The sequence below is a fragment of the Scyliorhinus torazame genome, chromosome 22 (assembly GCF_047496885.1).
Source record: "Scyliorhinus torazame isolate Kashiwa2021f chromosome 22, sScyTor2.1, whole genome shotgun sequence".
NCBI classification, from domain to species: Eukaryota; Metazoa; Chordata; class Chondrichthyes; order Carcharhiniformes; family Scyliorhinidae; genus Scyliorhinus; species Scyliorhinus torazame.
This window is the reverse complement of record NC_092728.1, coordinates 102,650,308-102,677,483: the sequence shown is the minus strand read 5'-3', so window position 1 is coordinate 102,677,483 and position 27,176 is coordinate 102,650,308. Positions and strand designations below refer to the sequence as shown.

Genomic DNA, 27,176 nt, shown 5'->3' with positions numbered 1-27,176 from the left:
GATAAGCTGCAGAGCTGGGCTGAGAGGTGGCAAATGGAGTTTAATGTAGAGAAGTGTGAGGTAATTCACTTTGGAAGGAATAACAGGAATGCGGAATATTTGGCTAATGGTAAAGTTCTTGGAAGTGTGGATGAGCAGAGGGATCTAGGTGTCCATGTACATAGATCCCTGAAAGTTGACACCCAGGTTGATAGGGTTGTGAAGAAGGCCTATGGAGTGTTGGCCTTTATTGGTAGAGGGATTGAGTTCCGGAGTCAGGAGGTCATGTTGCAGCTGTACAGAACTCTGGTACGGCCGCATTTGGAGTATTGCGTACAGTTCTGGTCACCGCATTATAGGAAGGACGTGGAGGCTTTGGAGCGGGTGCAGAGGAGATTTACCAGGATGTTGCCTGGTATGGAGGGAAAATCTTATGAGGAAAGGCTGATGGACTTGAGGTTGTTTTCGTTGGAGAGGAGAAGGTTAAGAGGAGACTTAATAGAGGCATACAAAATGATCAGGGGGTTAGATAGGGTGGACAGTGAGAGCCTTCTCCCGCGGATGGAAATGGCTGGCACGAGGGGACATAGCTTTAAACTGAGGGGTAATAGATATAGGACAGAGGTCAGAGGTAGGTTCTTTACGCAAAGAGTAGTGAGGCCGTGAAATGCCCTACCTGCTACAGTAGTGAACTCGCCAACATTGAGGGCATTTAAAAGTTTATTGGATAAACATATGGATGATAATGGCACAGTGTAGGTTAGATGGCTTTTGTTTCGGTGCAACATCGTGGGCCGAAGGGCCTGTACTGCACTGTATCGTTCTATGTTCTATGTTCTAATTCCCATAACAGCCTCCCCGAACAGGCGCCGGAATGTGGAGACTAGGGGCTTTTCACAGTAACTTCATTTGAAGCCTACTTGTGGCAATAAGCGATTTTCATTTCATATGAATACCTCTGGCTGCAAAGGTCGATAATAATGACCACGATCGCGTCTCCATTATTTTGGGAATAACAAGTGCTTGAATTTATTGAGCATGAATAGGAGGAGAAAGATATAGATGGACAGAGAGCTGTCATGGCGGATAGGTTAGGCTGTTGTCAACGGCAACTTGCATTTAATAGCGTCTTTCACATTAAAGGAAAGCCAAGGAAGGATTGATAAAGAGGGCGAACCAAAAGATTGGAAGGAGAAGACACGGAGGGGTTTGGTGAGGGACGTCCAGAGAATAGAATCAAGTGGCTTAAAGGCATGAAACAGGACAGAGGGATGCACAGGAACCAGAGACAGAGGAATTTTCATTTTGTGGAAGGGTTGACGGGGGAGGGTGGGAGGGGGGGTGTTAGTGGAGGGCACGATAGGGCTTGAGGTTCCAGAGATAGGAAGAGATGAGGCGATTGAGGATTTGAACTCGAGGATGAGAAGATCAGATTTGAAGATGCGCAGGGGAGATGTCGACATCAGCCAGCGAGGGTGGATATGATGAGTGGGTGTCACTTGGTGCAGAATGCAACGTGGACAGAAGTGCCATGAATGAGGCAAAGTTGATGGAAAGTGGGGAATGGGAGGCCGGTCTGGAATAATGAAGTCTAGAGGCAGCAGGGCCATGAATGAGGGTTTCAGTGGCAAATGGACTGAGGTGGGGATGGAGGCCGCGATATTACCGAGGTAGAAGTGCGTGGCCCTCGCACTGAAGTGGATACAAGGTCAAATGGAAAGACAAGGTTGCCAACTGTCTGGGTTACTGGGAGACAACAGCATCTGCCTTCATCATCTGAAATTCCTGTATTCTGTGAAGTCAATATCAATTCATTGATTCAATATTGTAACATAGGAACATAGACAAAATAGGAGCAGGAGGAGGCCATTTGGCCCTTCGAGCCTGCTCCGCCATTCATTATGATCATGGCTGATCATCCAACTCAATAGCCTAATCCCACCTTCCCCCCATATCCTTTGATCCCCTTCGCGCTAAGTGCTATATCTGACTGCTTCTTGAAACCAAACAATGTTTTGGACTCAACTACTTCCTGCGGTAATGAATTCCACAGGCCGACCACTCTTTGGGTGAAGAAATGTTTCCTCATCTCTGTCCTAAATGGTCTACCCCGTACCCTCAGACTGTGACCCCTGGTTCTGGACACCCCCACCATCGGGAACATCCTTCCTGCATCTACCCTGTCCAGCCCTGTTAGAATTTTATAGGTTTCTGTGAGATTTCCCCCTCATTCTTCTGAACTCCAGTGAATACAATCCTAACCGATTCGATCTTTTCTCGTACGTAAGTCCTGCTATCCCAGGAATCAGTCTGGTAAACCTTTGCTGCACTCCCTCTAGAGCAAGAACATCCTTCCTCAGGTAAGGAGACCAAAACTGCACACAATATTCCAGGTGTGGTCTCACCAAGGTCCTGTATAATTGCAGCAAGACATCCTTGCTCCTGTACTCAAATCCTCTCGCTATGATGGCCAACATACCATTTGCCTTCTTTACCGCCTGCTGTACCTGCATGATTACCTTCAGCGACTGGTGTACGAGGACACCCAGGTCTAGTTGAACATTCCCCTCTCCTAATTTATGGTCATTCTTGTTTTTGCTACCAAAGTGGATAACCTCGCATTTATCCACATTTTACTGCATCTGCCATTCATTTGCTCACTCACTCAACTTGTTCAAATCACACTAAAGGATCTCTCCATCCTCCTCACGACCATGAGAGGTGTCATGCTTTGTTAGGTTACAGAGGAACCCCATTTTTCTCTTGTGGATTAAATATGGTGCAGATCACACACCAGTAGACTTGATATGTTAATCAATGCCCCAGTACACTTTCCACCATATACGTGAGACAGCCAGCTGTCAGTCTTACATAAGGCTTACAATCAAAGCAATACTACCAGTATCCAGCTCTCCAGTCAGATTCCAGAGTTCATGACAGGCACACAATGAGCTTCTACTGCCGCAACTCAACACACTTCATGAATCTCAAATGCCTGCCCTTACCAATGACGAACCTTCCCTCCTCCTGTGGGTGATCTTTTAGCCAGTCCCCTGTGTCTGAAGATTAAGCCCTTGTATGAATATGCTCAGATGCAAAGCGAGTTAACTTTGATAAGCCGGGGTTTGCGGAATATAGATTTAGTTACAGAAACTATAACCTACTCTCAGACATTATAGCACCGTCTCTCCAAACTTCCTGGGCGGGATTCTCTGATCCTGAGGCTAAGTGTTGACGCCGTCGCGTTTCACGACAGCGTCAACAGGCCCTCAGGCGCAGCGATTCCGGGTCCTTCAGGAGGCCAGCACGGAACTGGAGCGACCCACGCCGCTCCAGCTGCCGATCCCGGCGTCAAATGAGCGCCGCGGGTCTGCGCACGCGCGGTGCGACCGGCGCGATCGCGCGCACGCGAGGTGTCTCCCTTCTCTGCGCCGGCCTCGACGCAACCTGGCGTACAGGGGCCGGCGCGGAGCACAAGAGACCCCCAGCCCGAGAGGCTGGCCCGTCGATCGGTAGGCCCCGATTGCGGGCCAGGCCACGGCGGAGGCCCCCCCCCTGGGGCCGGACCCCCCCCCCCCATCAGGCCACCCCCGCATGGATGCACGCCGAGGTCCCGCCGGGTAAGACCGCACATGGACGGCACCGGCGGGACTCAGATTTTTCTGGCGGCTGCTCGGCCCATCCCGGGCGGAGAATCACCGTGGGGGGGGCGCGCGTAGAGCGTCGGGGCGGCATCGTGCGATTCGCAGCAGGTCCGGCGATTCTCCGGCCCGGCGTGGGCTGAGAGAATCCTGCCCCCTATCTATAGTTTTTAAGTACAATATGGATTGTCTCTCTCCCTATCAAATTCTCCCATGCAGCTGGGGTCCCATTAAGCAACGATAAAGGTACTTACTGGCTCTCCTGAGACTCCTTTTGCTCCTGGAGGACCGGAAGGTCCCGGAATACCCTACAACGACAGATTGAGTGAAGTTCATTCTCGCGAGTCGAAAGTTTGGTGAACAGGTTAAAACAAAGAAACATTGCTCTGTGCATGTGCACTGCGACCAGGTCGAGAAACGTAATGTTATTGTTTGGATTCAAAGAAACACGGTTTAGTTTTTGCTCTATCCAGGTGTAAAGGTCACGGGTTTGGAAGATGCTGTTGAAGGAGCTTTGGTGAGTTGCTGCAATGCATCTTGTAGATGGTACACAACGCACGCCCATGGTGGCGAGAGTGATTGTTGAAGCTGGTGGATGGGGTGCCGATCAAGCGGGGCTGCTTTGTCCTAGGCAATGTTGGGTTCCTTGAGGGTTGCTGGAGCTGCGCTCCGCCAGGCAAGTGGAGAGTATTCCATCACACTCCTGACTTGTGCCTTGTAGATGGTGGACAGGCTTTGGCGAGTAAGGAGGTGTGCAATAGAACTACACGGCTGTACCGTCACCTTCCCAATATTTCAAGATTAAGACTGCTAATAAAAGAAACGACAAACCACGCTTCTGAATAAAGATTGTGAACAATTTACTTCTGCTTCCTTCATTTTACCATTTAGCCCCCATTCTTTCTGAGACTTTTGTGATCCATTTACATTATTTTAACTTTATTCTTCTTTTCTAATGGAACCTATTCCACCAATTTGACCGGACGATCCTAACTTTTGTTTTCAAGTTCGAAGTAGTACATTTCTGCTCTTAGCGGACGGTGACCTGCCCTCCTAAAGGCAGAAAGGTTGAGGGGCAATTTGGTGGAGAGGTTCAAAATTATTTGGGGTTAAAACAAGCAGGTCGTGAGAAACTATCTCCGCTGGCAGAAGGATTATTATTCAGAGGAGACAAGGGTTAAGATAATTGGCAACAAAAAAAAAATCAAGGTGTTGGGGGATTGGTGGGATATGCGGGGTAGGTTATTTTTTTACACAGTGAGATGCTATTATCTGGAAGGTTCTGCATGGAAGGGCAGTGGAAGTAGATGCAATAGGGACTTTCAAAGGGAAATTAGCCGGGTTATGGGGAGAGAGCACAGGGAGAGGAGAATAATTGGTTAGCTCTTGAAATGACGCAAACATTCCCAAGTGTCATTTCTGGGCGCGATTGACGGGGTGTTTCTCGACGACCGCTTTGGCAAAATCTCGGCCCGTCTTTAACGGCACTTTAGTGCCCGAAATGAGCACCCGCGGGCGTCTCGCCATTACTGGCTGTCTCGCCGCCTGACTCGCCAGAATTGCGCCTCAGGGGTCTCGTTGCTAACAAGGTGGCGGTGCTACTTTAAGAATCCTCTGGTCCCGATGCAGCCAACAGGGTTTCTTGTTGTTAGAACCCACCGCCATCGGGGAACTTGCAGGGGGGGGGGGGCGGCGACGACGGGCCTGGAAGACCCCACCGGCGAGAATCCCGCCCTCTGACTCTCAGGTCAGACTGACGGACAGGACAGCTATCAATGCAATCCTGTGTGGCAATGTTTCTCCTCCCACGTAATGTGGTATCCTGAGAAACTGCACAATTCAAAACAAGCTATCCTGCAACGTTGTCAGTGGGTTGTTAACTAAAATCAAACACATACGTACAATTTGGTCATAAAATAAATTTGTGCCTATACGTTTAGACAGCAAAACGTTTTCACTTATGTAGCGGCCAATCCCATCCTTAATTCTTATTATGAATTTGCAGGATATGAGTGTTGTTGATACTGGGACTTACATAAAGCATACAGTGCAGAAGGAGGCCATTCGGCCCATCGAGTCTGCACCGACCTACTTAATCCCTCACTTCCACCCTATCCCCCTAACCCAGCAACCCCTCCTAACCTTTTTGGACACTAAGGGGCAATTTATCATGGCCAATCCACCTAACCTGCACGTCTTTGGACTGTGGTAGGAAACCGGAGCACCCGGGGGAAACCCACGCAGACACGGGGAGAACGTGTAGACTCCACACAGACAGTGACCCAGCAGGGAATCGAACCTGGGACCCTGGCGCTGTGAAGCCACAGTGGTAACCACTGTGCTACCGTGCTGCCCACTAGGTTATGAGAGGAGACCAAAGGCTTGGCTGACTGCTTGGTCTGAACTACTGCAGTCATCATGGTGAAGTTGCAAGTGTCCTCACAAAGCATTTAGGATGCAAATTCCTGTACTGCGACCCAGTGACGATGAAGGAACAGCGACATATGTTCGAGTCAGGATGATGTGCAACTTGCACGGGGATGTGGAGGCGATGTAGCTCCCAAGCACATGCTACTCTGGCCCATGAAGGGGGTGGGGAGGGGTTTGGGAAGTGCCACCCAAGATGCTTTGGAAACTCAGGAGTGTCATGATATCCACATTAACATATCATGGTGCAATCACACACACACACTGATGGACAGACAGGTAGACGGACCAATCAACACACACACAACATCACAGCCAATCACCAGTGAGAGCACACGCACTATAAAACAGGGAACACCACAGTTCCTGCTCATTCCACCAGGAGATAGCTCAGAGCACAGAGCTCACAGCGCGCCACTCAGACATACACCATGTGCTGAGTGCCCCTCTAAGATAGTGCTAGGGCTGGGTCCACAGGTTAGCTGGTGAAGTACGAACCACAGCCAGAAGTTAACAGTTGTTATTGTACAGAATAATAAAACAGAGTTGTACCATCTACAACCGTGTTGGTTCGTTTGTGTATCGGAACACCCAACACGACAAGGAGCTGAGTCATTCTGGCTGAATATCCGACATCTGAACAGGGCTCGTGGCTGTGACATCCAGGTGAGCTTCAGGTCAGCAAAGCTAGAGCGGTAAACACTCTGTGATGATGATATCAGAGAAAGTCAAGTGACGGTGGCTTGACTCTCTCTTCTTCGGGATAGTCATTAACTTCCAATTGCATGGCGTAAGTGTTATTTTCCACTGATCAGCCCACGCCTGGATGTTGTCCAGCTCACATTGCATGCCGGGACGGACTGCTTCAATTTTGTGAGCAATCGCAGAAATCAATGAATTAACCATAGCTTCCCGACAGTACCGCGGAGGGCCATTCGGTCCATCGAGTCAGCACCAACTCTCCGAAAGAGCATCCCACCTAGGCCCACTGCCCGCCCTTTCCCCGTAATCCCACCCAACCTTTGGACACCAAGGGGAAATTTAACACGGCCAACCCACCCAACCTGGGTGGGAAAGACTGGCACCCCCAGGGGGAATCGTTCCTCCAGAGAGCCGGCACCAAAACGACGGGCCAAATGGGCTCCTTCTGTGCTCCATTCTGTGATTCCGCGCAACGCAATTGGTCGGTTTTGGTTGAGGGTCAAATATTAACAAGGTACCAAAAGACTCCCTACCCTTACTTGAGCAGTGGGTTTAAGCTGCGGGCGTTTTTTAAACTCCCACTGCATGGAATTGCTAATCAAGCAGGCCATTTAAATGTGTAGCCTTGATTGACGCATAGAGCCCCAGCGTACCAAACCACTCCCAGTGACTCCTGCTGTGCACAATTCACAATCCAAGCAAAATATTTAAATGCAAAATGGTGATACAAGGATATAATTCCAATGTGCCAAGCCCCTTCTAATTCACTCTTCTTGGATATAGTACCAGGTCCAAGTATAACACCGTAAAGCTGAACCCTGACCCAAGCACAGAATGTTCCCAGATTTGGCCATCGAGATCTCAGAAATCACCGGTTACTTAGTGAGGTTAAATTGGAGACGTCAGATAATTTTAGATACTTCAATAACTTCCGCATAAAATGCCTGATTTGAATCAGGTTTTATTCTTTGGGTTTGGGCAGAATATACTTGAACCAAATAAGATAATGAATTATACCATCAGGGTACGTTAATCGTATTTTAAATAGTTTATAAAAATCCATATCTTAAGTCATATGTGAGTGAAAGTCTTTCATGATTGGATGCAAGTTTTAATAGTTAATTAATAGTTTGATAGGGCATTAAAAGATATTTATGGAGGGCAGCACGGTGGCGCTGTGGTTAGCACTGGTCCCAGGGTCGATCCTGGCTCTGGGTCACTGTCCGTGTGGAGTTTGCACATTCTCCCCGTGTTTCACTCCCACAACCCAAAGATGTGTAGGTTAGGTGGATTGGCCACGCTAAATTGCCCCTTAATTGGAAAAAATGAATTGGGTACTCTAAATTTATTTAAAAATATATTTATGTTCTAACTGAATTAAAATGTTATTCAGGTGTAGGGACATGTGTCAGAACTGGGGCTTCTTTCGTCGCTCATCCAACAAGCAATTTTTTGTTCATTCATGAGATATGGGTGGGCATTACTGGCAAGGAATTTACTGCCCATACCTTATTGCACTTGAGTAGGCCTTCTTAAACCGTTGCAGTCGAGATAGGGGAGGTGCACCGACAGTGCTGAGAGGGAGGGGTTTCCAGAATTTTAACCCAGCAACCATGAAGAAACTGTGATAAAATTCCAAGTCAGGGTGGTGTGTGACTTTAAGGGGAACCTTGCAGGTGTCTGTGTTCTCCATACACCTTGTGCCCTTGTTCTTCGAGATGGTATAAGTCACGGGTTTGGAAAATACTGCCCAAGGAGCCAGGGTGAGTGGCTGCCACCTGCTCCAGAATATCCAGATTCTGCCCTACTCTTGTAGCCACATCTGGCTGGTCCACCTGAGATAGGTAGAGTGGTGAGGACATGGGGCGAAGTTCTCTTTGGCGCCCAAAACGGTGCAAATCAGTCGGGCATCGCGCCGCCCCAAAGGTGCGGAATGCTCCGCATCTTTGGGGACCGAGCCCCAACCTTAAGGGGCTAGGTCGGCGCCGGACGAATTTCCGCCCCGCCAGCTGGCGGAAAAGGCCTTTGGTGCCCCGCCAGCTGGCGCGGAAATGACATCTCCGGGCGGCGCGTGTGCGGGAGCGTCAGCGGCCGCTGACGGCATTTTCGCGCATGCGCATTGGAGGGAGTCTCTTCTGACTCCGCCATGGTGGAGACCATGGCGGAGGCGGAAGGGAAGGAGTGCCCCCACGGCACAGGCCTGCCCGCGGATCGGTGGGCCCCGATCGCGGGCCAGGCCACCGTGGGGGCACCCCCCGGGGCCAGATCGCCCCGCGCCCCCCCAGGACCCCGGAGCCCGCCCGCGCCGCCTTGTCCCGCCGGTAAGGTAGGTGGTTTAATTTACGCCGGCGGGACAGGCATTTTAGCGGCGGGACTTGGGCCCATCCGGGCCGGAGAATCGCACAGGGGGGGCCCGCCAACCGGCGCGGCACGATTCCCGCCCCCGCTGAATATCCGGTGCCGGAGAATTCGGCAACCGGCGGGGGCGGGATTCACGCCAGCCCCCGGCGATTCTCCGACCCGGCGGGGGGTCGGAGAATCTCGCCCATGGTTCAAGTTGGTTTTTCCCTTATGTTGATACTCTCACCACCTGTCCCAAGACCAGTCTTTTCAGGATTGACTATGCAGGGTGTGGCTCCGAATCCTGAGCCTACGTCAGTGCCAGGTCCTAGAATCATAGAATTTACAGTGCAGAAGGAGGCCATTCAACCCATCGGTTCTGCACCGACTCTTGGAAAGAGCACCCTACTCAAGCGCACGTCTCTACCCTATCCCCGTAACCCAGTAACCCCACTTAACTTTTTTGTAAACTAAGGGCAATTTTAGCATGGCCAATCCACCTAACCGGCCCATCTTTGGACTGCGGGAGGAAGCTGGAGCACCCGGAGGAAACCCACGCAGACACGGGGAGAACGTGCAGACTACGCACAGACAGTGACCCAGCAGGGAATCGAACCTGGGACCCTGGAGTGGTGAAGCAACTGTGCTAGCCATTGTGCTACCCTACTGCCCGTTTCGTTCTTATTATATTTTGGGGTAGCCATTCGTACGACTGAGTGGTTGGCTAGGCCACTTTCAGAAGCCAGTCAACCACATTTATGTGGGTTACAAATGGGCCAGATGTGGCTACAAGAGTTGGGCAGAATCTGGATATTCTGGAGCAGGTGGTAGCAACTCACACCCTGGCTCCTTGGGCAGCATTTTCCAAACCCGTGACTTATACCATCTCGAAGAACAAGGGCACCAGGTGTATGGGGAACACTGACGGCTGCAAGGTTCCCCTTAAAGTCACACACCACCCTGACTGGGTAAGAACACAGGCGGCTGGATTCTCCGCTGTCGGGATTCTCCCTTCCGCCAGCAGCGCACCCTCGCTCGGGGATTTCCCGACGGCGTGGGGCTGCCCACAATGGGAAACCCCATTGGCTGGTTGACGAGACGGAGAATCCCGCCGGCGGCGGGGGCGCGCTGCACCAGAAAACGGGTGTGGCGGGACGGGGCGTCTCACCTCAGGTTTCCTTTTCTAAAGGGTATTCATGAACCAGATGGGTTTTTACAATAAACCGGTGATTACACGCCCATTTCACTGCTACTAATTTTTCATTCCAGATTTATTTAATCAACTGAATTCCCCAGCCCCGTTGATGGAATCTGAGCTGTGTCTCCGGATCATTAGTCCATTTCCTTGACTTACTGGTCCATTAACATAACATTGATGCTATCATACCCCAGAGCAGACTTTATTGATAAAGCAATCAATGACAAAATGTATGCTTGATTTCTTTCCTGCCCTATTTTCACAGGTGCAGAGGCTAATTATAGCTCATGAGGCGCCGGCTGGGCGGAAATTGGTAAGCTCTGAAGAGGCCAATGATTGAATGCAGCGTCTCTGTGGCTTATTGGGTAGCTTTCCCCAATGAACGGTATGGGGCTAATATAGGAGCATTGCAGAATAAGCAGGATATTGAAATTGACTTCCCTTCCCTCAACGTCTCGCTTCCGAGAAGGTGTTTTGAGCAGTTGGCAGGGATGGAGGTGTGGGGGGTGGGTGGATTGAGGGGAGGTGGGGGGGGGGGAGAGCTGGGAGTGTGGGGTCTTGCGTTTTATGGCCTCGAGGAAAGCAATCGCTCGATGTCTGCACTTCACAGTTCCAGGTGGAGGCCATATATCAGGTTGGACGTTTTCATTTGCTTCTAATTGGCCATTTGTTTTTAATCAAGTGTTTGTGCGTCAGAGGAAGAAATTCCGAAGATAGATTCTTCAGTCAGGGTCACGTCAATGCGGAGGTACACAAAATTAATAGCAACAAAGAGACGTGGATTAAACTAAGGCCTAGAAATTGCATCAGCTCAAAGTCGTCACCTAACATGGCACCGAGTCACAGTGATCCAGGGTTTAATCATTGGCTTGAATTTTTTATTTTAATAGAATGATAGAATTTACAGTGCAGAAGGAGGCCATTCAGCCCATCAAGTCTGCACCGGCTCTTGGAAAGAGCACCCTACCCAAGACCACACCTCCACCCTATCCCCATAACCCAGTAACCCCACCCAACACGAAGGGCAATTTTGGACACCAAGGGCTGATGCACGATCAATGACCACTAAAGCGAGGTTGTATTCCAACTGAAGGCTTTAATCAGCTAGATGTTTCCCCCAGCAGCTCAGGTACAGAAAGAGGGCTGCTGGGGCGGCACGGGTTCTTATACCCCGCCTATCAGGGCGGAGCTATTATACACTCTAGCCAATAGCAAGCATGCAGGTTCTACCAATGGTACTTTAGCCTCTCAGGTACCGTAATACCTATAATACCACAAGGGCAATTTAGCGTGGCCATTCCACCTAACCTGCACATCTTTGGACTGTGGGAGGAAACCGGAGCACCCGGAGGAAACCCACGCACACACGGGGAGGACGTGCAGACTCAGCACAGACAGTGACCCAAGCCGGGAATCGAACCTGGGACCCTGGAGCTGTGAAGCAATTGTGCTAACCACTGCGCTACCGTGCTGCCCAACTTAATGATTTCAGCCCATTTGGCAGATTATGAGGCTCTGCAAAGGCCTCTGAACCTCCGCAATGTGGCAGGAAAAGAAACATCAGCTGCAGTTTTTGCTCCCTATTGCTACACCAGCAAAGCCGCGCGTGGCGTGTGACAGATCACGGTTCTGTTACTGGACCGGTAAGCCAGAGGTCTGGGCTGATGACCTGGAAGCAAATGCTCAGATTGCAGGGCTGTAGATTAGATTGGAGATGCAACGAGCGTCGCACGCAGCTAACGGGGCCAGCAACAAAACCGGCAAAGTTGAAAATGAAAATCGCTTATTGTCACGAGTAGGCCTCAAATGAAGTTCCTGTGAAAAGCCCCTAGTCGCCACATTCCGGCGCCTGTTCGGGGAGGCTGGTACGGGAAGTTGAGCGGCCGGCTTTAATTGTTTGCTTGTTGCCGGGGCGACGCCGGTCGGCAGCACCGGCCCCAGAGACAGCTGGGCAGTGGTGAGGGACGGTGAGACCGGACCGCTGGGACTCCCACCAGGCGAGTGATTGCAGGCAGAGCGCAGTATCGCCACGAAGCCAGGAAATAAGAAAGAATTTGCATTCACCTCAGTGCGTACCAAGCAATTCACTGTTGTGTTGTCGGAAATGCAGCATAAAATAACAACGGCCCCAGGCAATCTGTTTTATTGATGGTGGCTGAGAGGTTTTTCAAAATTCCTTCACGGGAGGCGGGCGTCGCTGGGGTGGGCTGGCATTTGTTGCCCATCCCTAATTGCCCTTTGAACTGTGCAGCTTGCTGGGGGTCAGAGGGCAGTTCAGAGTCGACCGCATTGCTGCAGGTCTGGAATCACCTGTAGGCCAGACCGGGGAAGGATGGCAGATTTCCTTCCCTAAAGGGACCTAGTGAACCAGATGGATTTTTATGACAATGGATGACAGCTATCATGGTCACCATTACCGATTTATTTCAGATTTATTGATTGAATTTAAATTCCGCCAACAGCCATCAAATTCTTCAAATTAATGCCAAGGCATGTTTTTGAAGACCGCGCCCCTGATCGTGCAGCACGGCCTCGCTACCGGACTGGAGTCAACCAAGTCCATTGTAAATCGCTGTAGTGGGACTTGAACCCATGACCTTATGACAAGAGGGCTACTCTGAACCAAGACTTGCACTTAAGGAGCAATGTGCTCTTTTTGGCCTCTCACGCAGGTAGATCTAAAACTGTTACCTAATTAGTAGCAGTCTCCAGTGATCCCTTTAAGAAAGGCTCTGCCTTCCAGAAAGTTGAATGAAATATGGGCAGTGTGATCCCATTTGGCAAAGGGCCTGAAATAGGTTAGCCCCTGATTTGGTCCGACAGTGAAGCAAAGTCACCACAGTCCCAGATGACCACAGGCTGCTTTCCCCTTTGAGGGGGGAGAGCTGACTGGTGACAATTTAACCTGAGGGTCACCACACCTCAGGCGAGGGGCAAGGTTGAGAAGACCTTCATGAATAACCTCAGCCGGTACTGGAATTGAACCCGCGCTGCTGGCCTCGCTCCGCATCACAAACCAGCTGCCTAGCCAACTGAGCAGAACCTGCCGCCACGCATGCATAGTGAGCTGAAAGTAACTGGAGTGTTCTAATCTCTATGACAGGTAGCACATGCTTGGTATGAAAGGAGTATACATGCGTCATATTGGAACCTGCTTCTCACCTGGGAAACAAGTGTAATGAGATTATCAGTCAGGCTCACTTACTCTTGCTAGAAGCTACATACATTCATAGGCGGGGTCCCATCCTCTGCAGGTAAAAGGAACGTGTCCAGGCATTGCACCTTTTTTGAATAAACAAAGGCATGGGAGAATGTAGCTCCCTGGTCCATTTGGCATGGCAACCTCGCGACCAATCAGAACCGACTTGCCAACCAAACAGCATCCCTTTCCCAATGCAGTATAAATTGTTGCTCCCTTTGAAATTTGGCATTCTTGCATCTGTCCTGAAGATGGAAAGCTTGGACAACATGCCTCAGGTTCTGTTTGACAATTAGTCATGTTATTGCTCTTCAAACAGCTTACTCTGCGGTTTTGTTTTGTTAGAGGAAGAACTTTTGTTCTACGTTTCAGGGTGATTGCTGAGGACAGTTAAATCTTAGGGAAATATTGTCACGGAAGTTAACTTGCTTCAAAACACGTTACTCAAAAGCATTGCAACACTTCAAACATTTGGCATTGCCTCAATGGACTGAATGGCTTCCGGGTGCCGTAATGACTTTGTGACTTACTGGAAATCCTGATGATCCCGTGCCTCCTGGTTCTCCTCTTTTACCCTGTGAATAAGGGGAAGGGTTTAATAGTCGTGTTGTCAGAAATATGACGCATGTGTTAAAGTGCACGCCAGAAAAACACCACATAATTTGGATAAATAAAAATGATAATATTGGACCATCTCTTTGGTTTCACATACCCTCTGTCCATCTGGTCCAGTCCGACCTTGATCCCCTAGAGATCCCTGTTGGAAAAAGGGACAATATTTTAAAACTTTACATCATTAGTTGGGGCATAAATAGCTCATCCACGTGCTGACGAGTGGCCTTTTCATCCGATAGCCCTACCATTGGGCAGAATAGAAAATGTCTTTATTTAGGTTAATCCTCGTTAGAATAGCACTGTTGCTTCAGCGTCAGGGTCCCGGGTTCGAATCCCGGCTTGGGTCACTGTCTGTGCGGTGTCTGCACGTTCTTCCCCGTGTCTGCGTGGGTTTCCTCCGGGTGCTCCGGTTTCCTCCCACAAGTCCCGAGAGACGTGCTTGTTAGGTGAATTGGACATTCTGAATTCTCCCTCAGTGTACCCGAACAGGCGCCGGAATGTGGCGACTGGGGGCTTTTCACAGTACCTTCATTGCGGTGTTAATGTAAGCCTACTTGTGACAATAAAGATTATTCTTATTATTCCAGCATTCATGTTTCCATGAAATGTGCAGGACAGACTGAAACGCGGAAATGAAATGTTAATTTCAATAAATGTAATCAGCTATTTGAAAAACTGTGAAGAAAGGCAATAGTGAAATTCTGTTGATAGCTTATGAAACTGTTCCACAGGAACAACATGGTTTACACCGTAATTTGGTAAGTCCCCTTGTTTCCTAGCCTCCATTTACCACTCAGTTTTAAGAGCAAGTTCCCTGTTACCTGGGAATTAGCCTCCCGCCTTCTCGACTAGACTCCCGGTTACGTACCTTGATACCTGATGAACCTGGCTCTCCTGTCGGACCATCAGAACCTCTCGCACCCTGAAAGACAGAACAGATGATTTGAACAGCAGGTGTCTCTCTCGCACTTCTCCCAACTTTGAGCCTCGGCACAGATGATGCTGTGCTGAAATTTCCCTTTCTAATCCTCCCTGTATCCCTTTTCCTATCATGTGCTGCTGGCCCGCTGACTCTCTAATTCTGTTTCCTGTTTTGTTTCCTGATGTCCTCTTTTCTTTGCCACCTGCATCGCTCCCCACCCCCCCCACCTCAACCCCCTCACCCCAACCCGTACTCTTTCATTGATACCAGAAAATGCAACGCTATCGGCTGTCTGGATAACCGTTTTTTAAAATTTCTGTGGCTTGTCTGAATGGTTAATCCCGTAAAGACATTCAGTAAAGATCCAAGTCAGAGCTAGAAATACACTTTTGGAAAAAGTGTGTAAACAAAGACTCTATGATTGAAGACATTTTTCTTCTGTAAAGTATATTCAGGGACTGTCTATGACAAAAAAATATATATTTTGATAATTCCGTGGACAAAAGAAAATGCATACTTTGCATTTAGCGCACGGAATGTTCAAACAATTGCACATACTTCCATTAAACAGGCACAGGGTCATTGACAGTTCAGGGGCGGGATTCTCCCATCCCGCGACAGAGTGTCCACGCCTACAGGGGGCCAGCACGGCGCTGGAGCGGTTCGCATGGACTGTGCACCGCGGGATCCGCACATGCGCAGTGGCTTCCTTCAACGCGCCGACCCCGACGCAACATGGCGCAGGGCTACAGGGGCCGGCGCGTAGGAAAGGAGGCTCCCCAGCCAGAGAGGCCGGCCCGGTGATCCCGGTGGGCCCCGATCGCGGGCCAGGCCACATCGGAGGGCCCCCCCCGGGGTCGAACCCCCCCTCCCGCCCCACAGGCCGCCACCTGATCCTTCAACGCCGAGGTCAGAGCAGGTTAGAACGGGGCCGGTGGGACTTGTTTTTTTTCTTACGGCCGCTCAGCTCATTCGGGCCGGAGAATCTGCGGGCCGGCCGCATATAGCGGCCCGCAACCGGCGCCGCGCCAACCACTCCGGCGGCAATGGTGCCGATTCTCCGCTCTGCAGATAATCGCGTGCCGGCGTCGGGGCATCGTGGCGTGATTTGCGAGGCCCGCCAGCGATTCTCCGACCCAGCGCGGGGGCGGAGAATCCCACCCCCTGTGTCTCCTGGCTCTGCAGCACATGTTTTGTATTGTTTTTGTCCTATAGAATGAAAGGCACAGTTTTTGTATTCCTCGAATGTTGCTGAAAAGGGAGAAGATCTCTCGTCTCACACTGTTCAGAACAAATGCAAGAATCCCACATTGCCGGTGACCAGAACTATTTATACTGCGGGAGAAAAGGGGTGTTTGATTGGTTGGCAAGTCGATTCTGATTGGCTGATGCCTCACCATGGGGAAAACAATGGGAACGTACAGGCTCCACAAACTCCCAGGCAATTCATAAAAAGGTGCCAAGCTTGACCGGGTTCCTTTTGTTTGCAGAAAACAGATGAATCCACATGGATGGATATTGCTTATAGCAAGTGTAAATGGGCCATGTTACAAGCTCGACTGATTACCCAATGGGAAAAAAAACCAGCTCGAATCATTATTCTTATTTCTTCGGGGCTTTTCACAGTAACTTCATTTGAAGCCTACTTGTGACAATAAGCGATTTTCATTTCTTTCCATTTTAAGGTTTACAAGACGAGTTTGGGCCAGGATTCTTATACCCCCGTTTTTACTGTCTTTTCCCCCCTTCTGGGCATCTTAAATAGCTTGTTAGTGTAGCTATTGGCGCATTCAGGATTGTTCAAGTGGTGCCCAATCAAGGAATCACATCTACCAGGAAACATTTTGTTTAGGTTTTGCAAGCGCTGGCTGGTTGAGTTATTTTTCTCTTGAACAGACCACGGGCCAGATTCTCTGATTCTGAGGATAAGTGCGGAGGATCTGTGGCGTTTCAGGATGAAAAAATCGGCGGTGCCCCCTCACCGATGCTGCGACCGGTGAGGGGCTAGCAGCCGCGCCACCTAAAATGCCCGGCCTCCACGAAATACACTGCTGGAGAATAGCCAGGTCCGTGGCCGCAAATACGCACGGCGACGACCTGCAGCGGTTGCGTCGTACAACATGGCGCCGGCCGGGCGCGGACCCCACCTGCCAGATAGTGCTCCCCTGGACACCCCCTCGCCACCCTTTACCAGTCCCCCCCCCCAGCCCTCGCGGAAGTCCCCCCTGACCAGCAGCACGGCTCCCGCCCGACTGTGGCGGCACGGGACACAGTCCGAAGCCGCCAAGCCGGCTTCCCGCGCGGCTGGGACCACACGTCTTCCGCGCTGTCGTGAACCCGGCCCATCGGGGGCGGAGCATCAGGGGAGGGCCTTCAGCTGACGTCCGGAGGCCGTCCCAGTGGTGTGCGGCGCGTTGCCGCGACGATGCCGTTTTAGAAGGGATGGAGCATGCAAAACCTGCGTAAACCACCCCCCCCCCCCCCGATTCCATCGTAAAACGGGATAAACGCCCAATCGACAGTTACAAAATCGCCGTCGGGAAACGGAGAAACAAAAATGGTATTCCCTGCATTTGTTAAAGGTTCTACTTTGTTTCTTTTTAAAAACACAGTTCGGAACACAGAGCCAAGGTCCAGCTGCTAAAATTTTATGGAATGGTGAATATGCAGAGGAAGGTCCAGTCTTTCACTTCCATTCCTCCTGGAGTTCTGTCCCGGGACGTCATTGCCTTTCAGTTCCTCCTTCTGGGAGAGGCAGTCCACTCAACCCCAGAGCCAAACAACCTGGTCCTTAATATTGGAATATTATGCTTAAGTAGATAGAGGTTAAAAATCAAAATAGCGTTGGAATGCTCTGCACAAGGGGGTTATGGATGCGCCATTGTTGGATATGTTTAAGGCTGGGATAGACAGACCTTTGGTCTCTCAGGGAACCCATGGATATGGAAAGTGGGCAGGAGAGCGGAGTTCAAGCCCAAGGTCGGCCACAATCTTATTGAATGGCAGAGCCAGGGTGGCTGGGTGGCAGCCAGAGGGCTAGGGTACCACTCTGCCCAGAGCCCGACCACCCCCCCACTCCCCCCCCCACCCCCCACACCCCACACCCCCATAACCACTGTGCTACCGTACCTGCCCTGCCTCTGCAAACATGGCAGTCAACAACAACAACTTATATTCATATAGCACCTGCAGCAGAATAAAATCTTCCAAGACACGTATGGGCAGCACGGTGGCACAGCGGTTAGCACTATTGCCTCACAGCTCCAGGGTCCTTGGTTCAATTCCCGGCTTGGGTCACTGACTGTGCGGAGTCCGCACGTTCTCCCCCTGTCTGCGTGGGTTTCCCCCGGGTGCTCCGGTTACCTCCCACAGTCCAAAGATGTGCAGGTTAGGTGGATTGGCCGCGCTAAATTGCCCTTCGTGTCCAAAAAGGTTAAGTGGGGTTACTGGGATAGGGTGGAGGTGTGGGCTAAGTAGGGTGCTCTTTGCAAGGGCCGGTGCAGACTGGATGGGCCGAATGTCCTCCTTCTCTACTGTAAATTTTAAGATATGTTATCCATAAAAGGGATAGAGCTGGGATATTCTCGCCACTGCTCTGCAAACAATCGTATGCAGCAGATGTGAAAAGAGGTAGGAATGATTCTTCAAAAGCCTTCAAAACACTGAGATAGGAATCATAACCGCTTGATGCTGTAAAAACCAAATTGTTTGTGATGTTTCCATAATTTCCTATAAAACAATCAGGTTCTCCTTGGGGCACTTGAACATTTCCAATCTGGGAAAGATTAACGTGCAAAGATTTACAGGAGAAGACCGACCCGGAACAGAAAGTTAACTGATGAGGGGTTCACATATTCTAAAATGCACTCTTCCTGAATACAGGAACACGGGATTGGTCAGGAGAAACAAATAGAGCGCTGCAAAGACACAACGCAATGAATCCGAAAGTGGAAGGGGCACCAAATTGAGTTGTAAACAGGGGAGTTCACACAGAGGTCACCTTGTGGGCTTCGCGGGACAGGTTCAGGTGACCCTTGGCCGGAACGCAAGATCACTTTCGGCAAAGTCTTTGGACGTGGCGCCTGGAACTCAGAAGACCCGGGACTGGTACGCACCAGCTTTCGTTTTGGTTGGAATGTGAGACACGGAAGGGGAGCAGGCATGAATGGAGTAAAGAACAATGTTATCCGTATGGCCCTCAATGTGATTACGGTGAGCAGTCATGGTAGAACCACACCTTGACATTAATGGCGGCATGGTAGCACAGTGGTTAGCACTGTTGCTTCACAGCTCTAGGGTCCCAGATTCGATTCCCGGCTTAGGTCACTGTCTGTGCGGAGTCTGCACGTTCTCCCCGTGTCTGCGTGGGTTTCCTCCGGGTGCTCCGGTTTCCTCCCACAAGTCCCGAAAGACGTGCTGTTAGGTAATTTGGACATTCTGAATTCTACCTCAGTGTACCCGAACAGGCGCCGGAATGTGGCGACGAGGGGCTTTTCACAGTAACTTCATTGCAGCGCTAATGTAAGCCTACTTGTGACAATAATAAAGATTATTGTTATTATTATGTATGTAACGTATAAATCTGAATGGTTCTGATTTGCTTTATTCGGTGTCAGCTCAATTGTTGCACATTCTGTATGGATTGTATAAAAAGAATTAAATGGACAAACTCAATGGAAAAGAAGCTGCCAGATTTACAGATGAAAACATGTGGGGAGAAAGAAACCATCTCTGTATTCTTGGCAAGCGTGACTGAGCGATACGGCCAGAAATAGAGACAAACATAGGCAACATGTCTGCCCAATGAAACAAGGCCAACTCACTCACAAACTCCTTCTTTATAATACTGTGTATGTGGTAACTGCTGGTTTCAAAATCAAGGCACGTGGATAGTAGGATGGATGAAAAATAATATAAAACAACTGCAAGATTATAGATGCTGACAGTGAAAACTGAGGTAGCTTCAATCTTTACTCTCCCTGCCTCACCTCGCACCAAATCCCATTTCCTATCACCCCAGCACCCATTAACCTACATCGGGTTGAGGCAACCTTTTGATTTAAAAATCCTCGGCCTTCTTTTCAAGTCCCTCCTACTATCTCAGTAATCTCCTCCACTTCCACAACCCTCAGAGATATCTGGACTTCCCTCATTCTGGCTTCTTGAGAATCCCTGGTTTAATTCACTTCAATATTGTGGGCTTAAGTATGGCTGTTTAGCACAGGGCTAAATCGCTGGCTTTGAAAGCAGACCAATGCAGGCCAGCAGCACGGTTCAATTCCCGTAACAGCCTCCCCAAACAAGCACTGGAATGTGGCGACTAGGGGCTTTTCACAGTAACTTCATTGAAGCCTACTTGTGACAATAAGCTATTTTCATTTCATTTTTCGTTTAAGTCGAGTGCTCTTTCCAAGGGCCGGTGCAGACTCGATGGGCTGAATGGCCTCCTTCTGCACTGTAGATTCTATGATTCATTGAATATTGGTGGCCGTGCCTTCATTTGCCTCATCCCCAAGCTCTAGAATTCCCTCCCTACACCTCTCTGCCTCTCTCCTCCTTTAAGACACTCCTTAAAACCAAGCTTTTAATCATCCGCCCGAATATCACCGAATGTCGCTCGGTGACATATGTTGTTCCTGTGATGCTCCTGTGAAGCGCTTCTGATCTGGCTTAACAAACTTAAGATTTCTGCTGTGCACTTTTTTTGCAAGTCACTTTACGGGACGTGTGCGTCGCTGGTTTGGCCAACATTTATTACCCATCCCTAACTGCCCTCCATTTCAGAGGGCATTCGAGAGTCAGTCACATTGTTGCATGTAGGCCAGACCAGGTAAGGCCGGCGGATTTCCTTCTCTAAAGGACATCAATGAACCAGGTGGGTTTTTACGACAACCGACAATGGTTTCATGGTCATCTTTAGACTTTTCTATCCAGATTTTTATTGAATTAAAATGTCACCATCTGCCATGGTGGGATTTGAACCCTGGTCCCCAGACCATTACCCTGGGTCTGTGGATTACTAGGCCAGCGACAGTACCACTACCCTACTGCCTCCCCTGATTTCTATTGACTGGTGAAATCTTTCACAAATGAATTTGTTGCTTGGTTATCACAGTGAGGAGCGTTAGGGCACCAACACATTTACTGCTTTCTTCACTACAGGTCTGTATTCAAAATGCACCAGTAGTGACTGGGATGGGAGACTCATTAACTTGTGGACCTTAATATACTGCAGACTCCCGTGACTTCCTGAGAGGCCGGTTGGTGGGTGAGACTAGCCAATAGCAACGTACATTTGTCAAGTCAGGCCATAAACGTAGGAGCAGGGGGCAGTGGTTCAGCCCTTTGACCCTGTTCAATGAAATCCGAGTCGATCTATATCGCAACCCACCCGGTTTGGTTCCATCATTCCTTAATGCCCTTGACAAGCAAAACGCTATCCATCTCAGATGTCGAATCATTCGCTGAGCTGGCATCCACAGCCTTTTGTGGGAGAGGGTTCCATACTTTGTATGGGAGATGTGTTTCCTAACATCTCTGCTGATTGGTTTCGTCATCCCCCCCCACCCCCGCTCCCCCCCCCCCCCCCCCCCCACCCACGAGGGCCACAGGAAAACAATCATTGGTCTCCCTGTGGGACCCGTGGATCTCCCCAGGTAGGGGGAGGGGGCCAACCGCCTGGGGCTCGTTATGAGCATGGTACAAAAGCAGGCCCAACTCAGGGCCTGGTCAGATAGGCCCTCCCAGTGAGGGGAGTGAGATGCTGCATTACGCAGGCTATTGTAAATATATAAATAAATCCATCTTCGCTAGCGACAGCTTTCCTACGAGTTATTATTGGTTTGGTTCTGCATTTAAGGTTATGTCCCCTTTGACCCTGACTCTTGCACCAATGGTTAAAAATGCTTCTCTCTATCTAAACTTAATTTCCTTTCAAAGTCCTGCAGACTACCCTTAAATCGCCCTTTAACCCCAGCATGAAGCATTGTGAGGTCAGTCACGCACAGCGCGATAAAGGTCTCACAGCCAAGGACAATTCTCACAGAATGTCTACGAATTGACCAACTGGGCAGCACGGTAGCACAGTGGTTAGCACCGTGGCTTCACAGCGCCAGGGTCCCAGGTTCGATTCCCCGCTGGGTCACTGTCTGTAAGGAGTCTGCACGTTCTCCCCGTGTCTGCGTGGGTTTCCTCCCACAGTCCAGAGACGTGCAGGTTAGGTGGTTTGGCCAAGATAAATTGCCCTGAGTGTCCAAAAAGGTTAGGAGGGGTTATTGGGTTACGGGGATAGGGTGGAAGTGAGGGCTTAAGTGGGTCGGTGCAGTCTCGATGGGCCGAATGGCCTCCTTCTGCACTGTATGTTCTATGGTGGCTTTTTTCACTCTCTCTCTCTCTCTCCAACAGGCCATTTGCAAACTCGCCAAAGAAAAACTCTGTGGCTATTCAATAAAAATAGCAAAAGCTACATATTTCTACCTGAGTGCAAAATTTATGAACGAGTCCACGATGCCTTTGCCAATCAAATTCATTGTGCCTTTTCCATCCCCATCATCCTAACAGACTGTCCGACATGAGGCAGCTTAATTGGTATCAATCGGTGTCTCAATATGAGCAGTTGCGGGCAGTGAACGTGCAGACACGGGTGATTTGCGGGCTGTGAACGTGTAGACACGGGTGATTTGGTGCAGACTAGCAGAGCTCATGTTACTTAAAACCCTGATTGGATGTCAGAAAGATCATTTTTATCCATTAATCAGTGGAAAAAATACAGAATTCATCATATTTGGAGGTTTAATACCCTGGAGGAGATGAAGCAGCAACTGAACCAGTTGTAAAGCACACCCATGTTCAATTTGAATGAAATAATAATCAAAACTTCAAACCCAAGTTCGAGTCATTGCCCTGACTGACATTTGCACCTGGAATTACCTTGGGCATTTGACTCGGCAACAAAAGAACTGCCTACGAGCCACTGAAACAGCAGAGGTGCTGGAATGTTTGCTCATCCTGAGTCGGAAGGTTGTGGGTTTAAATCTGACTCCAGAGACTTGGGTGGGGAAATCTTCGGGATCAGCCCGCCACGGGAATCGCCGCGGGTGGGACGTATAATTCGACGGACGAGCTCAAAGTATCTTGACCTCGGGTGGGAATTTCCAGTCCCGGGCTGGGCGTGCCTGGAACATCTCGCCCCTTGAGGGCAAACATCCAGGCTGACGCTCCAATGTGGCGCTGAGAGAGTGCAGCATTGTCAGAGCTGCTGATCTCGGGATGGGGCGTTGAACTGAGGTGCCGTCTGCCCTCTCGGGCGAATGTAAAGGATCCCGGGGCCACTATCTTGAAGGTGAACAGGGGAGTCCTGGCAACCTGAGCAGCAGTCATCCCTCATCAAGATCGCAAAAACAGTTTATCCGGTCGTTTGTGGAATCTTGCTGTGTGCAAATTGGCTGCCTTATTTCCTTCATTACCACGATGTCAATACTTCAAAAGAAGTACTTAACTGACTACAAAGCCCCTTCGGACGTCCTGGAGTCCTGAAAGAGGCTACATTGCAACATTTCCGACGATAATAGCTTAATAGCAGCCACAGAGAAAAGATCGATTCAGTTTCAATGCCTGGAAATTCAGTACGAGAGAAAAGAAGCAGGTTTATACTGCAGACGGATGACCCTGAAACACATGAAAGACGCATCAAGTTACTGACAGTCCAACATCTTGCCAAGTCATTGCAAGAGATGGCAAGAGATCTAAAAGAACTTGCAAATCTTAGAGAGCAGGACAAGGATAATGCATGAATATTGCTGAAATGGAGCTGCACAGGATATATCTGGACATGAAAGAAAGTTATTTCTGTACTGAGACTGATTCCTTGCAATTGAGCGGGACATATTTGGACATGGGGCAAGGGGGGGGGGGGGGGAGTATTGGTCATGAAAGAACATGTAGACCCCCCCCCCCCCGGTGATGTTATGGTTGATACACATGACTGGCTTGTTTGGCCAGCAGAGGCGAGCAGCTGAGGAGTTCGGCTTGTTGGTGAGGGCTGACCAGGTGAGGAGGGCAAGTCAGAGGTTGATAGATTTTTGGGTATCAGAGGAACTCAACTGCCGGATATGGGAACAGTGCGGGGAGGTGTAGCTGTGGTAGATGATGAACCATGAAGCTGTTGAATTACAGAGCAGACTCAAAGGTCCATGTAGCCTGACCCAGCTTCTATTTCTTATGGTCTTCTGGCTGAAGACAAATCTGTCCATTCTAGCACTAATTATGGGCGGCACGGTAGCAGAGTGGTTAGCACTGTTGCTTCACAGCACCAGGGTTCCGGGTTCAATTCCCGGCTTGGGTCATTGTCTGCGCGGAGTCTGCACGTTCTCCCCGTGTCTGCGTGGGTTTCCTCCGGGTGCTCCGGTTTCCTCCCACATGCCCCGAAAGACATGGGGGGGGGGCGATTCTCCAATATGGAGCACAAGTGTTCGCGCCGTCGTGACCGCCGGCGCTTTTTGCGACGGCGCGAACCGGGCCCGGGTACGACAGATTACAGCACGGTGCTGGAGCGGGTCACGCCGCTCCAGCCTCCTTTCGTGGTGCCAAATGGGCGCCGCGCCAACCCGCGCATGCGCGGGGGACTTCTTTAGCGTGCCGGCCCCGGCTCAACATGGCGTCGGGGTTCAGAGGCTGGCCGTGCCGGAAAGTAGGCCCGGGGTGGGGGGGGGGGGGGGGGGAGAGGCCGGCCCGCCGATCGGTGGGCCCCATCGGAGGCCCCCCCGGTGCAGGAGCCCCCCTCTCCCTCCCCCCTCGGCCCTCCGCGCAGAGTTCCCGCCGGCAGCGACCAGGGGTGAACAGCGCCGGCCGGACTCCAGTGGCCCGGGGCCGGCGGCGCACCAAACGTGCCGGTGCAGATGGCGCCGACTCTCCGCACCTCGGAGAATCGGGCGCCGGCGTCGTGGCACGGTTGCAATGGATTCTCCGGCCCGGCACGGGGCTCGGGGAATCGCCCCCCCACGCTGTTAGGAAATTTGAAAATTCTGAATTCTCCCTCTGTGTACCCGAACAGGCGCCAGAGTGTGGCGACTAGGGGATTTTCACAGTAACTTCATTGCAGTGTTAACGTGAGCCTACTTGTGACAATAAAGATTATTAAGTAGGGTGAGTGGGCATGGACCAGGCCAGAATCAGAGGGATGGAAAGTTTGGGGCGAGGGCTGACAGGTTTGGAGGAGGTTAGAGATTGAGGGACTGTGAGCCGATGTGGGTCTGGGAGGTGCTGGGCGACTGGGATGGGCAATGGGGGGGCAGAGTATAGAGGTACAACGTGGATGCTTGACCATCCCCTCAGCCTGTCTTAGGCTGGCTGACACAAACCACTGCACATTCTGTGGTCCCTATGTTCTCTACTGCACATTGCACCCCCCTCTCCTCCTGCTACACTGCAAGATAAGATCATTAATTCCAGATCTGGTTTGGATAAAAATAATGACTTTTCAATTATCCACCACAGCTGTGCTCTTCTGCAAATGTTTGTTTTCATTATAAAATCTTTATCAACACTGTAACAAGAAAAATGGACTTTTGTGTCCTCACTTTTTCCGAATGTTTGCAAAATCCTTTGAGGAGGATTACATTTGTTTTGAGTTGTGCAATGGACGAGCAACCAGCCTGCTCGAGCTTTCTACCAATATCTTCTTCGTGTCCCCCCTTTTTTTCTAACAATGTCCAAAAGAGGAGAAGATGTTCGTTTCCCAGTGTTTGGAAAAGGGAGGTATCAATTTTCACAGGGGAGACGGTGGTGTCGGGGGCACTGGACTCGTCATCCAGAGACCCGACTCAACATGGCGTCGGTGTCCAGGGGTCGGCCGTGCCGGAATATAGGCCCGGGTTGTGGGGGGGGGGGGGAGGCCGGCCCGCGCATCGGTGGGCCCCGATCGCGGGCTAGACCCCATCGGAAGCTCCCCCCCCTCCCCCGGTGCAGGAGCCCCCCTCCCCCTCCCCACAGGCTCCCCGCCCACCCCCCCCCCGGCCCTTCACGCAGAGTTCCCGCATTCTGTTATGGGGACCTGTCTTCGAATCCCAACTTGCCAGATGGTGGAATTTAAACTCAATAAAAACCTGGAATTAGAGGTCTAATGGTGACCTTTAAACCATTGTCGACTGTCGTAGGAACCCATCTGGTTCACTATCGTCCTCCAGGGTAGGAAATCTGCCGTCCTCACCCGGTCTGGCCTACATGTGACTCCAGACCCACAGCAAAGGGTTGACTCTTAATTGCCCTCTGAAATGGCCACTCAGTTGAAGGGCAATTAGGGATGGGCAATAAATGGCGGCCTCGTCAGTCATGTTCACACCCCGTGAATGAACAAAAAAGTTTTTTTTACTAATAGCCCGTAATAAATATATTTTACGATGCCATTAATGGGGCAGCTGCAGAAAACACGGGAAAACAGCTCGTTATTCATCTTTCAGGGCTGAGAGCTCCCAGTCAGCAATCACTTTGCTCTCTCACCCCCAGCCTCAGTGCGGATGAGGAGAATCCCGATCCTGATCCCCCGGTTCCGTGTTTCCTGGTGCCACGCCGTTCGCTGGTGGTGGGATTCCCTGCTCCCGCCCCTTGTCAATGGGATTTCCCATTGGAGCTGCCCCGCGCTGCCGGGAAACCCGGGGGTGGGAACAAAGAATGCCAACGGCTGGAAAATTCCAGTCAGGGAAAATAGGAGCAGGAGGAGGCCATTCGGCCTTTCAAACCTGTTCCACCATCCGCCATGGCTGATCATCCACCTGTTGTGGGCCAGGGTTTAGAGACCCCCAAAGTGTATCATGGAGTTCACCTGACCCACAACCTTTACTAGATTGTGGTATGGGGAGCACACGGCCCACTCTACAGGTGTGGGACAGCAGAAATGGAAAATGATTTTTAAAAGCTAAACAATGTATATTCTATGGACTCAAGTTAACCTTTTTAAAACAAACAGTGAACATCTTAGCAACCATTGATTCAAATACAACCCCCAAAGAATACAACACTAAGTAATGCTTAATAACTTCCCAAACAACATCCAGAAGACAGAAAAAACACCTTTTAACAGAAGCACATTAGGTTAAAGTCACTACTGTTCATAGTTTTAAATCACCAGAATCGATTTACAGTCTTTAGATTAAAGAG

General features: G+C 50.4%; 1 protein-coding gene across 1 annotated transcript in view; it reads right to left on the bottom strand.

Moving 5' to 3' along the window:
- Positions 1-27,176, bottom strand: part of col27a1b (collagen, type XXVII, alpha 1b) — a 699,034-nt gene that overhangs the window by 193,602 nt on the left and 478,256 nt on the right. Inside the window, exons 28-31 of the mRNA XM_072487808.1 lie at positions 14,970-15,023; positions 14,199-14,243; positions 14,017-14,061; positions 3,875-3,928 (exon numbers count right to left, since the gene is read on the bottom strand). Of these exons, the coding sequence (XP_072343909.1) occupies positions 3,875-3,928; positions 14,017-14,061; positions 14,199-14,243; positions 14,970-15,023 (198 nt within the window). The remainder of the gene's footprint in view (positions 1-3,874; positions 3,929-14,016; positions 14,062-14,198; positions 14,244-14,969; positions 15,024-27,176) is intronic.